The sequence below is a fragment of the Octopus bimaculoides genome, chromosome 8 (genome assembly GCF_001194135.2).
Source record: "Octopus bimaculoides isolate UCB-OBI-ISO-001 chromosome 8, ASM119413v2, whole genome shotgun sequence".
Lineage (NCBI taxonomy): Eukaryota > Metazoa > Mollusca > Cephalopoda > Octopoda > Octopodidae > Octopus > Octopus bimaculoides.
Genome location: NC_068988.1, coordinates 26,939,851 through 26,956,320, shown reverse-complemented (window position 1 = coordinate 26,956,320; position 16,470 = coordinate 26,939,851). Strand labels below are relative to the sequence as shown.

At 33.4% G+C, this 16,470-nt stretch overlaps 1 protein-coding gene across 4 annotated transcripts in view; it reads left to right on the top strand.

The window, feature by feature from the left end:
• LOC106872458 (shell matrix protein) overlaps positions 1-16,106 on the top strand; it is a 101,495-nt gene extending 85,389 nt beyond the window's left edge. For 2 of the 4 annotated variants that reach the window (XM_014919468.2, XM_014919467.2), the window contains 6 exons: positions 3,688-3,741; positions 6,241-6,396; positions 7,010-7,368; positions 9,702-9,792; positions 11,720-11,796; positions 15,705-16,106. In XM_014919468.2, coding sequence (XP_014774954.1) covers positions 3,688-3,741; positions 6,241-6,396; positions 7,010-7,368; positions 9,702-9,792; positions 11,720-11,796; positions 15,705-15,743 — 776 coding nt within the window. In that variant the 3' untranslated portion in view covers positions 15,744-16,106. The remainder of the gene's footprint in view (positions 1-3,687; positions 3,742-6,240; positions 6,397-7,009; positions 7,369-9,701; positions 9,793-11,719; positions 11,797-15,704) is intronic. The other 2 variants (XM_052969994.1, XM_014919469.2) reach the window with 1 other exon arrangement.
• The last annotated feature ends 364 nt before the right edge of the window (positions 16,107-16,470 follow it).

Sequence of the window (16,470 nt, the reverse complement as noted above, 5' to 3'; positions counted from 1 at the left end):
TATATATATATGAATGTATAAATATATATATATATATGTATATGTTTATATATATATATATATATATATATATATAAGAAGGAAAAATGCACACACTTTACGTAGTTTTAATATAATTTTTAATATATCTAATGTATCTTGTATTGTGTTTGTCGACCGGTTTCGCTTTCGCTATTCATGACATAAAAATTTTTCTTAAGAAATGTTTTTGGTCCATGTTGTGTGTGAAATTTATGAGTGAATTATTCAACAAGTAGAAAAATCTCAGGGGAGGTAATTGGTTATCGTTATTATTTTGAGCAGGGGAGATAACTGTTCAGCTTTCGGTGTGGTGGGGGAATGTATATATACACAAATATTCGAAAACTAAATTATAAATATGTAAAGTGATGTAATTGTGAATTAAAATATGTAAAGAGATCAAACTTGGTTATGCGTGCATATTTAGACGTGTTCTGTATTTTTCGATGAAAACATTTTCTTTATTTAAACCTTCTTGTAAAGAAATTGCATCTTTGCACTGGTAGATGGGGAAAACTGTGAAATTTGGTTTTATGTTACCTGCACATTTCTCTATGTGTTCACTTAAAGGAATTTGTCTCTATTGCGGGAACCAGATCTGCTCTTCACTTATATGCCATGGAAACCGGATCTGCTCAATCACTTACATGCCATGGAAACCGGTAACGGGTCTTATGAGTATTGGGCCTTACAAAAAAGAAAAAAAAGAATTCTTTCTACTAAAAGCACAAGGCTTGAAGTTTTGGGTTAGAGGATTAGTCCATTACATTGGATGAGCATAACTTTCAGAGAAATGGATATTTTTAATGAAATTGTCTACGAATATGTGTTATATTATGTAGATTCCGAATATACATATTTGTTTTTTTTTGGGGTGTGTGTATTTTAGGAGGGGTCGGGGTGGGTAATTTCGGAAAATTCACCGGAGTCCACTTCAATTCGTCTTCCAAGTAAATGGATATTTTTAAATGAAATTCTCTACAAATACACCTCGGACTATGTAGATTCCGATGACAACAATTTTTGGGGAAAACAACAGGGGGCTATTTTTGAGAACTGTTCCCTACTCGTGGGTGTTTCTGAACAATTCGTCCATACTTGTTTCATTTTCTCCGTTTTGTTCGTTTGTGCATCCATAGATTTCTACCGCACACACACACACACAACACACAAGCACGCGCGCACACATACACACGCGCGCGCGCACACACACACACACACACACACACACACACACATATATATGTAATTTAAAAAGTTCAAACAGAGAATTATTCCATTCAATATCATGCTTATTATAGAGATTATGTAACAAATTATATTCCACACACCTGTGGAATATATTATCTCCGTCTTTATTGATATTCGTTCGAATGTTTATACTAGCCAGCTCACCTGTCTCTAGATTACCTAATCTGATTATCGGATTTGTAGAATTAGAACACTCCGTGTGCTGACTATTTTTGCATAATCATCCTCATAACTACTATACATACAAACATACATACACACATACGTATGTACATTCAAAAATACCCTGTTGTTAATGTTGAAATTCCAATGAAGGAGCTTTGGATCTAGGTCAGAAACTGACTCTTTCTCTATTGGCAAGAAACCTTGAAATATAACTGAATAATGACATACATGCATACATACATACATACATACATACATACATACATACATACGTTCATACATAACTATAGACAACTGCTTCGAAACCTTCAGCTTCTATATTCAGATAAAAAATATTTACATTTATACCAATAATAATTGATGCGTTTGGCTTTGTGAGTAAATTACTAACTGGCAGTCTGGATAAGTTTGGATTTTCAAAAAAAGAAATTAAGCAATTAACTCGCGCATTACAAATGCAATCAGTAAGTGGAACTGTAAAAATATGCAAGACTTTTATCAAGTTTAAAATGTGACATTGTTTTCCTTATCATCATTCCAGCAATTGAGCATTGTATCTTTGTTAGAAACCAGCTCCTTCCTAAGTAAAAACAAAAAAGAACATACATGCACCGAACCACAATACATACATACATACATACATACATACATACATACATACATACATACGTAACACACTGCCTAGATACTAATCTTGAAAAATTAGGCTTCTGAAAACCAGAAAGGAGAAAACTGATTCGAAGACTACAGACCCAAGCCATCACTGGAACAGTAAACATCTGTAAAACTTTCCAGAAGTTTATCATTTATGTATATATGAGCATGTCTAGATATGCAAGTAGATGCATGAGAAGATATACATAAAACAAAACATCCAAATCTGCTCGTATATACACTTACATACATACATGTATGCATATATACATACAAAAATACCCTGTAGCTGATGTTGAATTTCCATTGAGGGAGCTTTGGATCTAGGTAAGAAACCGGTTCTTTCTCTGTTGGCAAGAAAACTGGAAATAAAACTAAATAATGACATACACACACACACGTATATATAAACACACATATGTCTACTTATAGTTGAAGGCTAGAGAAAACAAAAGCAGTTTATAAGAGATGTTTTGGAACTGTGTCGTTAGTAGCAATACATTCTTATAAATTACGTCACTCATTGTGATCTAAAGCAGCGATTAATAACATGGGTGGTAACACCTGTCAAGGACATTGTAGTTTCACAAAAGGGACACAGGCGTTGAGAGGCCTCTGGGTATTTAAATGGGTTCTGAATTTTCTTAGAGGTAAAATGTTTAAACCTGGCATCAAAATTCATATTTTAAATAGATTTTATATCTTCGTTGCAATTAGAATGTGAATAGTATATTGTGTTTAATTAAAAAGAAGGAACGTGATTAATGATATGCAAAAATCTAGTATAATTTCATAATATTTTTCGTAACCTTCTTTTATTAATACCTATCAGAAATTACCTTAGGCGGTATTAGTGCAAATATGTGAAAAGAGGCTAGTGATGGATGGGTTACTCTAAAAACACTTAGAATCATTGTGTACAATTAGTTTTTGATTAAAATATTCTGTTGCATTTTTGGGCAAAATATGAGAAAGGGACGCCGAGCTACAAATTGCTGAGGCTCACTGATCTGAAGTATCAAAGCGGAGCAACATTTGTCATACTATTACATTGAGAAATAGAAATTATGAAGGTAAACGTAATGACCATAATTCTAAATATTTTTTCAGCAGTAATTTCAAATCAATTAGTGTTAGAATATTATTAGTACCTCGCAATATGGCTCAAAATTCTTTTTTAGTATTCTCTATAAATTTCAACAAATGTTGAATTACCTCCCATAATTACCTCCCATAATTCTAGTAACTGGAATTTTTTTATGAAACTTTGATTTCTAGCATAAAACAGCCTTAGAAACACGCTGGAATGATCAAAATAACATTTCAAAATAACATTTTAAATAGAAATAAGCGAGATATTGGGTGAAAAATTAGCAAACCTCATTTGAATATCAGAGAAATATACCTAGTAGATATAGCAAAAAGGTTAGATATGTGTAAATATTGACAGATAATTACGAAATTTGTAATTTTTAAGTGATCTTATATGAGATTACTGGTAGGTAATGGGTTAAACAATAATATTTTAAGATATAATTAATTCAATATGATTTTCTATGCGAATTTTTAAACACTTTCTTTTGTTTTACTTATTAGAAAATACTGTAACTGCTTTTGAAGAACATTCTACTGTGGAAAACGCAACTGAAAGTAGGTAATTCTCAATACATTTAAGTTTTTCAAACTTCTGTTCTCATAGAGCAAATGTTTCAGAATGGCGTAATTTATAATAAGAACGGTAAATCTGAATACTAGCAAATCGTCAGATATTGTTAACGCCCTACGATTAACTCTTCACACCTATACTTGTACATCAATCGAAATAATGCAACCGAAATAAATATAACATCCAAAATAATAATACTATCAAGAGAGGTTTAGATCAATTTAAGTCATACGATCATAGAGTCGTAAGCAACGTTGTATTGTTTATGCAAACAGTCTCATTCACGCTAAATTTTAGGAAGGATTCAATTAGTGAAAAGATGTTTTCCCGCTAAATCAAAACAGATACAAATCTAAGTAGTCTCTTGCTGGTGTTCTGTGGTATCAAAGATTGCTTTCTTCGATATGTTAGCAATAATAATAATGATATACTGCCAATATCTTTAGCGTCGATATCTTGTGGGAATTTAATACGATCACTTAAAAACTGCCAGAAACCATGCAACTCCTTTTGATTATCTACATCTGTGAATTGGAACCAGTCTGATACAATAGATGGTACATCACAGAACGATTAATTGGTTTTCTTTCTAATATGTATTAAAGTTTTACTGTGAAAGTTGGTAGCTTTACTGCTCATAATTCTTTCAGGGTAGAAAACTCGCAAAACCTAGAGAGCAGCAGATTCCTAATCACACGACGCACATATAAAAAGTGACAGTAGTGGGATATTTGAAAGAATTTGGCTTCAACGGCTTAGGTAGTGCAGTAGTCGTCCTTTAGGTTCAAATCAGCAGACCAACGATCATTGAAGTTCATGATGACCGGGGTAATTTGGTGATTCAGTGTTGTTACTCATGATATAAAAGCAAATGTCCTGTTGAAACTGCTTGACTATTAGTTCCAGCTACCTTTCATCTTTTAGATCAGCAAATTCTCGTGGCCGGCCTGCACTGATAAAGCTTTTTCTGACTTACACTTCATTGTCCATAAAAATGTCTCCAAATCAAGTCACTGTATATCCACAATTAATAAATAATCATTAACATAGGTATTTTGTACTCATCTTTTTCTCATATCTCTGGGTTTTCTTTTAATCTTCATACAACTCTCGTATTTGATCATAAACAACTAGTTTTGTTACCAGACATTAATTGCAAATGTCAGTCACTTGAACTTTTGTTAACGTCTTGTATTGGTTGACATTCAAATTAGAAATATAACGCTAAACATTATATTTGAGGCTGAATAGTTTTACATGTATAAAGCAGATTACTTTCTGAACAGAATATTATCTTTCAGAAATAAAAGGGAAATAATCACATTAATATTTGAAGTTTAGCAATTTAAAATGATTTGTGATCACGCAATTTAAAAGGAACGCAACAGACGTGTTAACCGTTCCAGCCAATATTAACTTCTTTGGAATTTAAAAATACTCCCGAAAAAGAATAATAAGCAAGGAGGTTTCACATTCTAATTGCGACAAAGAATTTAATAACTCAGTAGATTTATCTCCAATTAATTCGTTTTAAACACTTCAGTTAAACTAGAACCGGTTTATCTTATGAAATAATTTACTACTTCGATGCTTTGAATCAGTCTTTTCCCCCACCCACATTATTTATTTCATAAACGGGGGAATACATTTTGTATAGTTGCCTTTTGAATAGGTGTAGCAATAATGTTTTCGAAAATGAAGTAACTCGGTTAAAGCAACTTTAATAGATTTTTGGCGTTCGTCCTATTCACCTATTATATACACATGTTTATGCATACAGACACATACGTACACGCATGCACACACAAACATACACTGATAACCATACAACCAAACAAGCACAAGTATATTAAAGCAAACTAGACTACGTGCTATTGTTCAGTAGACGTGTACTCTTAAACAAATGCTCTGCAGCCATTGTATAATATGTCAAATGATAGTAGGACACGCACAATAGGAAGTTTTGAAAAGGAAATATTAATGGAAGAAAGTAAATGAGAAGAAAATAAGAGAAATTTAGAAATTATAATTGGTAGTAGATGATTAATTTATAGTTTAATGACCAATGGGGATTTGTTTCTAGATGCACGATGTAACAACTTTTGAGTAAAACATGTCTGGCTTTGTAAGTGTATTTCTAGTAAGATCTTAATCTTCTCACGATTTATATACGCTTTATACATTAGAAAATTAAACGTATGGCAGTTATGCAAGGCCTATTTCTTTGTACTAGTCTGTCTGTTTGTCTACCTGTCTTTTCGTCTGTCTATCTGTCTGTTTGTCTGCCTCTCCCTCTCTCTATCCCTTGAACTAACACACACACACACACACACACATGTATATATAGATGTGTGTATACACACGTAAATGGTAATCAAACTATCAGTGCTAAGGACGGTGTAGAGCTTCATGCATCTATAAATAATCTAATATGATATAATATAACATAACATAGATACTAAGCATTATGTTTCCATTTTCAGAAAGTTGCCCATTTCTACCAAATCCACACAACATATACAGTTACATAGAAATGACTGTTGATAGAAATTACACACGGAATTGTGCACCAGGAACCATTTACAGTAAAGATCATTGTCTATGTATTACTGACACAAATGCCACCAGAAGACATGAAGGTTTGTATTCAGATTTATATTTATCGAATGAAACTGTTTCTTTCTTATATTGTACGTTGACGCAATTAGTTTCATTGTAATTTTTGACCCTTAGATAATAAATTTCGGAGCTCTTGTAGTTTTCCATAAAATCATTAAAATTTCCTGTCGCGAACTGGAAGAACAGTTGGAAGTTGATCCGGGCGTTTTATTTGAAGATCATCACTGGTGACGAAAGCTGAAGCTGCGGAATTTGCAGATGTGGATATGGTAAAGGGGGAAAAAAAAACGAAATGATGGAGGGGTTAAAAGGCATCTCACACATATACACACCGATACATATATTTATAGCGCTATACATATATATATACATATAGATGTGTATACTGATTGCCATTTATAATTACCAGACCTCGAAAATTTTATCATTCTGATACTCACATATGGTTTTACGTGAATCATTACTCAGGGGAAGTATTTACGTTAAGCTATATCCAATATACTGAATGAGAATAAATCACAAACATTTTATGTTTCAATTTTGACACTTCATGCATATTATGAATGACAATTTTATATATCGCCATTAATCTTAACTTATTGATTTGATTCATTCTAAATATATTCTTTTTAGATCAACGCCGATGCAACCCTTCTCTGCTTCTTAATTTCGAAAACGATCTCTTCGATAAATCTAGTAATAATTTACCACTTTACTCTGCCAAAGTCACACTTTCCAATAATGGTACAGCTCTCTTCTCCCCCAATAGTCGAATGACTATTTGGCGTTTTTCCAATGTTGCGTTTCGTCAAGGTCTCTACATTACATTATCCATCTTGAGTACAGCTCAAACTTCTGATCGACAAATTATCTTTACAAATGATGGAAGCTCAAATCTGGATGGCCCGTCTATTTCTGCTGCAATTGAGGGAGAGAAATATGTCTTTCAGCTTGTAACCAGCGCAAGACAAGAAACAATAACGATAGATAAGGTGAGTGATTTTACACGTTTAAAGCGTAAGTGAAAGGTTACTTAGTAAACCATTACAGTTTTCATTATAATCCATATTTTCTTTCATTGTTTTGTAAGACGAATAAGGATAGTGTCCTTCACCATTCTTGACCATTTTAAAGGGCCTTGGAATTGAAAAATAAGAGGAACTCATGAGTTACCCAAAGATCAGCGATTTTGTACTCGTATTTAGAATAGGGTGGACGACGGCATTAGTAATTAAAGCGAGTTAGTGATGCTAAATCGAGTAACGGACTAAGTCAAACGACACTAGATCAAACACAATGCATCAAACATGATCCCACACAGTTTTCATCTATAGAATTTCATTCGCCGGATTTGCTTTTGTTGGATGTCGTATTAGAAGGCACTTCCCCAAAGTGCAGCATAGCAAGATCGAACTCAATATCATGTCATTGCAAACTGAACTCTTTCATCACATGTCGATACCTGCATTCATAATGTTCATATTTTGATAACTTAGGCAGTTTTGCATGCAGATCATTGTACAAGTAATTCATTTATCTTTAATTTGGATTGCGGTCATGCTGGGGCATCGCCTTGACGAGGTTTGCAGAACAAATAGTACTGAATTCTTAAAGTTTGGTACTTACTCTATCGGTTAATTTTACCGAGTTGCTAAGTTACGGTGACGTAAACAGACCAGCGCCGGTTGTTAAGTAGCGTGCAGAAGAAACATAAACACGTAGTCACATACACACACACGCACTCACGTGCACACACACACACACACACACACACACACACACACACACACACACACACACACACACACACACACACACACACACACACTTCTTTTTACATTTGAATATGACAGTTATTTGTAACACTGTTGCAAAGACTGAAATTTGGGATGAAGAATTCAGCCGATTTAATCGATCCCAGTAATTGGTTAGTATATTATTTTGTCGACCCTAGAAGAATAGACGGTAAAATTGATCTCATTAGAATTAGGAGTCCAAACGCAAAGAAGCAGAACAAATACTGCAAAATATTTTGTATGGCGTTCTAATAACTGTGCCAAGCCATCATCTTTTATTTGAATGAAATGTGTAATTGTAAGTTATCTGGTACTTTTATAGACTAAATATAATAATCGTTCTAATCTAGATACTGTAGAATATATGATAAACAAAAGGAGAAAATCATTAAAGCTAGTAAAAAACTGTTATTGTTAGATAAAACGAGACTTAGTTTATATCTAAAAACTGATCTTGTTTCTAAGTAATTTCAACCTCTTTAGACATATTAATATTTTATAGTGATTCCCCGTTAACAAGGTTTGATGATAAAAACAGAACAATACGTTTCACATAATTACTACTTAAACCACGTCGGCACGGTTTCAGTAAATTCAAAAGGAAGACGTACATATCAATTCGATTATTATTTTGTTTTATAAACGAACAATAGTTGGAACATTGAGTGCAAGATTAGATATAGATAGCTTCTTAGATATAACACGTAACACACTATTCCAACTTATTATTCTTTTGTCTTGCTTCATTAAGAATTGTTGTTAATTTGAGAGCAGCTGGATTATGTGAAACCAGCAATGAGTATATTTAAAAAGTGTAGAGCACTTTGTTGACTACTGACGTGAGATATATCGTGGATAATCTATATTCGGTTAACATACATAGCTTAATAAGTAGCGATATAAATAATTAAAATGTGATAAAAAGAATTTTACATTGAAATAATTTAGTGATATAGATATTTTGCCATTATAACGAGAAAATATAAAGAGCCGGAAGACGAGCTAATGATTTTGCCAGCTATAGTATTAATGTATTTAAAGGTGTTGAACTTAGAAACAAGATCAGTTTTTAGTTTCAGCATGAGATTTTCAAACTTGTCAAAACAACCGTAGGGTTTTATGAAATGATGGTAATCAGAATTTACTTCATAAGAAATGAAAAAAAAACAAAAATAAAAAGGAAATGGGATCGGAGCGGCGATGCATACCTTACGCGCACTCAAGGATAAAATAGAATTTAATTTAATAAATATATTCTCTATGAATTCATATTTCAACAAAATGACATCAAGAGTTAATTCCCCTGCTTCACTATTATCAAAATCATCATCATCATCTTCATCTTCATAGCTGTCGTCGGCGTCATCATCATCATCACCACCATCATCATCTTTATTAACAGAACATTTCTGTCAAATACTGCCATTGAATTTCAATGGGAGTTTTCAACCGTTATAAAGAAATACGTAAAATGAAAATATGAAACGCACAAATCCAGGAGTTTAAATGTTTCTGTACTTTCTCCACAGGAACCCGGTTTTAACAATGTAACTCTAATGTATAACAGCCGGGAATTTCGTGTTTCTTGCAACAATGCGACTGTATCACGCAAACTTACAGGTAAGCAAAATACTCTTAGACAAGACTAATTATTAAGTTTGACTAACGGTAAGACAATGAAAATAGAATAAATCATAATATACATGTTTGTATTTTCTTAGCTAGGTCAGGGTGGGAAGCAGTAGTACTTATGATCTCCGTAGACCCACCGAAATCGGTGACATTTTTGCTATTAACTTTTCGCGCATTCTGTCCAAATTAATGCTTATTCATTGACATTATTTAAAGACATTGACGACAGCGGAAAAGATAAGTACACATAAGATAATATGTAACCTATATAGTACCTATATAAGCAAGACTAATTAGGCTGTTTCTCGATTAGAAAAAAAAATGATGTACATCCTTAGTCGATTTTCAGATCTTATTGGATTCTCGTCAGAGTCGTCTAAATTAATTTGAGAGGGTGAGTCAAGGCTTTTTGGATGTTGTCATAGTGGAATTTTATCAGAGTGATCTTCTCCTAGAGACATGATTTAACAAAAGCTAGTGGTGGTGGTGGTGGTGGGTGCCTCCCAGTGTTTTTCGGCACGTCGGACACCAGTCCGGTTTAACCTACACTGGATTTATCTGTCCCTTTGACAAATTTTGCTTCCAGTCCAGCAGAATTTCCAGCAACCCACCTCATCAGACTAGCCCGGTGAGGAGCCAGTTTAGATACTGATGATTCCACTATGCAACAGGTAATACCTCGATTCTATGTTACTAGTAGCACTCATGAGACACTCCACCCCCACACACACTGCTGGAATTTTTGACACGAGCCAAATACAGCAAACTATTCCAAATCGTTGATAGAGTATCCGCATAAGTAGGGTATGGAGCAGCTAGTTTGTATTGACAGCGAGTCGTATGCGTTGTAATAATGAAGTCAAGCCAAATAGTGATATTTTTGAAATAATTTAATTCGTACGTTTCAAGTTTGCATAATATATAACAGGAAATGAATCCATTACGTAAGATCTTCCTCAGTTTAAACATAGATACACACACATACATATGGATATGTATATGCACGCATATGCAGAAAAATACATAATTATACATAATCACACGCACATATGGAGAATATGTGTGTGTGTATGTTTGTGTGTATTTGTTTGTGTAACTATAACTCTGATTGAAGTCCAGAACTTTTGTTATACATGCATACACACGCACATACAAAATCACAAAAACTACAAACGTAGGAATAGTAAAAATATAACTTATAACTTCCTTACCTATCTATCCGTCTATCTCACTGTCTCTACCCACCTCTGTTTCTCTCTCTCTCATACACACTTTCCCTCATGTATATAACATTAGAATATCTCAGTTCACCTTTCTATATCTCTGTCTCTCTCTCTTTATAATATATGTGTGTTTTTGTGTGCTTGTATAACGTATATATATAGATTTTTATACATATATATATATTATATATGTTTATATGTAATACTATACATCTATATATATATATATATATATATATATATATATATATATATACATACATATGTATGCGTGTCTATGAGTATGTATCCCTCTCTCACTCTGTATATATATATATATATATATGGAGTTATTGATAAACGTATAGCATATATTGTCCATCGCACATACACATATATCAATATGTTCTTCATTAAGTCAGATAAATTATATCAGAGTAACAAATTATATACTTCAAACTAGTTTCCTCACCACAAAGCCGTAGCATTTTATAAAGAATAACCTATTTCTGTTTAGTAACAATTTAGATATTGGAACAATAATATTTCAAATTAATCATAAATCATATCTATGTCTGAATGATTAATATCTTTTTCTTTTGCCAGAGAAAAACATAAATCTTGTATGAGAAATTGTATATAAATTATTATAAATCGCAAAATTCTGTATGTTAATATTTATACTTCTTATTTTATCATTATATTCTCTCAAGGAGTTATCCATAAAAAAATCACTGCTCTAACTATAGGAGGATTCAATGGGAAATCATTTACGGGCGAACTTGGGGATGTAAGTATAAAAGCTTGAAATGAACATTTAATAATAATGTGTGGTGGAACGATTGTTGGTGTGATGCTAATGCTTTTGTTGCTTGTGTAACTTTATATGTTTTTCGATTTGAAGGGGTGTAGTCTAGTGGATAAGGTTTTGAACCCACGATCGCAAGATCATGGTTTGATTCCCAGACCAGGCGGTGCGTTGTGTTCTTGAGCAAATCACATCATTTCACGTTGTTCCAGTTAAGTCCAGTCCAGTCAACGCGTCCGTAAAATGAGTAGCCTTGAGAGAGACTGGCGTCCCGTTGAAAGGATAAATTGTGAACTCGGTTACTTATACGCCATTAAAAACGGTTAATCATTTCTATGAGTCCTAGAACTTGAGACAGTACGTATTTACGTGTATGTTCCTCGAAAGAAAAAACATAAAGAATATAATAATGATTAACCAAATTTCACTGTCTAATCAGAGAGCTGCTTATAATTACATTTTTCAAACGTTGAAAAGTACCTGTAGAAAGATTGTTAAAGTAACATTCTTTTATGTACGACTACAAGCGCACGTGCACAAATCTGAAAAGTGTCGTATTGTATTTGTAGTTTAGTTGCCAAATGTACATTTTGATCATGGTTGTATGAACAGAAAAAAAGGCTTGTATATAAACTACCTAGATATATACGAAATTATCTCTATAGGATCAAAAGAAAGGGGAAATAAAGGGAATTGGTTAGATTAATACAGTGAGAAAATGACAGAATTCAGAATGTGACTTGATCGTTGCCAACTGGCACATAAAACTGACATTTTATTGGCGATATCTTATCAATTTCTAAAAGAAAGCTCTCAGTGGGGATATCAATATACGAAGCTGGATGGCATTAGCACAAACAATTCTGATACCAAAGAACAAAGCTGCTCACATGACGGAGAGCTATCGGCAAATTGCATGTCAGAAGCTAATGTATAAAGTGTATACTGCCTATTTCAGCTTATTTCTCTCGGATCTCTGTAATAACAACAACATAATTACGGTCAAAATAACAGCTGGAGTGAAAGTAATTTGTATATGTGCTAAACCAACCTCTAATCAACAAAATGTCGCATGAGAGGTCCAACGGCCTACAAAGAATGTTGTTTGCGCGTGGCTATATTACAAGAAAGTATTCCTCGTTCATAGTGGTTAGTGGCCATACGATTTGCTAAAGATCCACAAACCATAATCAAACCAACAAACAACATGACGTCATCTTCGGTCATTATCAGGAAGCGATTACATTATATATAATGCAGGAAGCGATTACAGGATATCTTTCTTATGTTGTTTATAGTGGTAGTGAATCCTTTATCTCTTCTCTTGAAGAAATATGAGGGTTATGGTTCTGACATAGAAGACCACAGGAACACTAACCAGTTACAAAGCATTATTGTTGATAAACGGAACAGTTATGCTAAAAGTACGAATGATATAAAGAAGAGTAATAAGTTGCAACATCCTCAGAAGACATAGGGATGGATTTTGGACAAATATTCTTATATAATTGTCAACAAGAAGAAATTACAAGCTACACTATTCACAACACTAACGATATATTTACGACAAGTAAGTTTCCAGTGGCTAAAGCTGGACCAGAACAAGTTCAATGATACTACTAGCAGGAAGTCGTATAATCAGATGTTCCACCTGGAGGACAAAAAATTTCCCACGGTGCTCTCTACATACGATAGGTCACACTATGTGTAATGTTACAGTACTATTACTAGCATTTATTTTACTTGATCAGAGTGAATAAGGCATTAAGGCTATTAATATTGAGCTAATAATAACCAACAGAAATTCCGATTCCAACAGCAAATTGACTACCTTTACAAGGGATGAAAAGAAGAGTGGTTTAACACCATTCTAAACAGTCTTTGAGTATTGCATTATCTCCTTCAACGGCAACTACTAAGCACCAAGGCCAGGCAAAGATATTGCGCAGTGGAGCAGAAAACAATTATCTTGCAGACGTGAATATAATATGGGAAATAAATGAAAAGAAAAGAAAAACAACTGTGACAATCTAGTGAGAAACTGAGATCTCACATCCATAGTATTATGCTAAATTTATCTTTGAATTCATTGGAATAATTGGTTATATAACTAACTAACTAACTAACTAACGTACACTTATTCAGAAACAAGACTTCATATCTAACTGTAGAATTACAATAAAGAATCATTGGTGGAAGTGCAAGATTATGCAAAACATTTCAGAAGTTTAACCAAAATGTCTCTGGGCATGCGTGCTTAAGAGTACATGTACACTCAAGTTCATTGCATGTATATAAGGTGCATTTCAGAAAACTAACTTAGACTAATGTTATAACTGACCTAGATTATTATATCTAATAAGCTGCTATTGCATATTGAAGGAGGCGGCTGTAGCAGCCCTTTGAACACACTCCCCTAAACACTGCTTGTCACAGTTTAGGTTTTTACAGATTTGTAGTCGGGACGGGAAGACTATTTGGAAGATTGGTATGCAATAAAGTTTTATGTTAACAGGGCAAAACCGCTAAAAATCTTATGAAATGCTCCATACAGCTTATGGATTTACGTGTATTAGCCAAGAAGTCCACCAGGAAGTTCATGATGATCCCCTTTTCAACAGCAAGGGCATCATTTACAACCACTGGGTTCCCTTTGGTTAGACAGTCAACAAAGAGTACTTTGTGGATGTTTTGAGGGAGTTCAGGAAGAGATTTCGTCACAAAAGGCCAGAATCCTTGGCTCTTGCACAAGACATTGCACCAGGCCACCATTCCATCTTGGTAACCAACTTCCCATACGACCATTAACAGTCTAAAAACATCGTTATTGTAATTTAAGTTCCAGTGATGAACTTCGTTTGTTAGAAACCATCACGTCGTATCCTAGAAGCAGTTCAGTAATTAAAGAAGAAAGATAACATGCATATACCCGTGTCCGGATTGAACTCCTAGAGACACAAATGATAATGTTCCATGCCAGCCCAAAACTGCATGAGGGAATCTAGTTTATCAAAGTCCTAAAGATGAAACATTCTACACATCAGTACAGTGTTAAGCATGAATATATATCGCAATAAGTGCAGAAAGATGACAATATTGAAAGGAAGTGTAGCCTCTTTCGAAAATATGTCTAATCAGATGCTTCATAATATACATTTTTATGAAGACCATAAATTTACATTTGTGTCTGTGAATCATTGAAAGACTTCGTTATGTTATATGTCTAAGTAATTATTTTGAAAAAGCTAGATGTTTCAGACAAAGAAAAAAACAATCTTGTCTTTTTTGAAAATGAAAATCCTACTATGCAGTTGTGTTGGAGATTTTGTTCAAACTTAGAAATTAGCCTTTTTTATAGGAAGAATTAAAATAATTCAAGCAAAAAGACATATGTATATAGGTGTATATACACAAAAACTGATAAATTGATCTCGTTTGTCTTTCAGCTTAAATTCATCGCTTATATGAAAAGTGAGTTATAGTGACTGGCTTTCAACCTATTGACATTGATATAAAGATGTTTGACTTCATTTGGGAATAGAGGACATATTGTAAATTAAACACCTTGTGAGCACTTCTCTTACCATGTGATCGACGCTACTGTAACTTGAATATGTACATGCTTCAAGAAAATCAATGTATTCTGAAAGCTTTCTTGATTGTGTTGATTACAGTTCTTTTACTAGTAAATATTTCAGTGCATCCGAAATACGAGAGAAATGTAAGAACGAACGAGGACTGGTAAATACTGTTATGAAGTTAGTACGTTATCCACTCACTTCTACACGTTCACCATTGTGATAATAGCAAGAACAGTCATCATTAGTTTATTCATTAATTATCACTTTCACCGATTCACAATATTTAATTATTCATATTTGATTTTGCAGTTTGAACTGTTCACATGCATTCCGGAGAACGCCCAGTAATAATATAACGGTTAGAAGGACAGTAAAGGATAACACCAGACCGGTGAAACAGACGCAATTATAACTTTTTTTTGCCAGATTAATAACAGCAATAATACTACCATATCCAATTTTGTAGCAGCAAATATAATACTGTAAAATAGCATTCTAACAAAAGAAACGATGACTGTAACTAGTTTAAGTATAGACAATTTTAAGAATGTAATTATTTTAAAAGAAGCAATGATATTATTATAACCATTTTAACAGAGGAACTCAAAAATTGTATGTAACTAGTTTAACTAAGGTGTAATAATGTTTTGAATAAAGTAGAATTAATAACTATGTGAATCTTATTAAATAAAATAAAAAATCACTGCATCATTTCTTGTTTTTTTCGTCTAAGTTGTTATTTGTATTATGATTACTTAGAGTAATTTATCGATGAATAAAATAGACAACGTAGTTTTCAGATTTCATTTACCTTTATTCTTTTATGCTTTTACTTGTTTCAGTCATTTGACTGCGGCCATGCTGGAGTAGCACCTTTTTAGTCGAACAGATCGACCCAAGGACTTATTGTTTGTAAGCCTAGTACTTATTCTATCGGTTTCTTTTGCCGAACCGCTGGTTACGGAGAGGTAAACACACCAGCATCAGTTATCAAGCCATAGTGGCAGGACAAACACAGACACACAAATACACACACACAGAGTATATATATATATATATATATATATATATATAT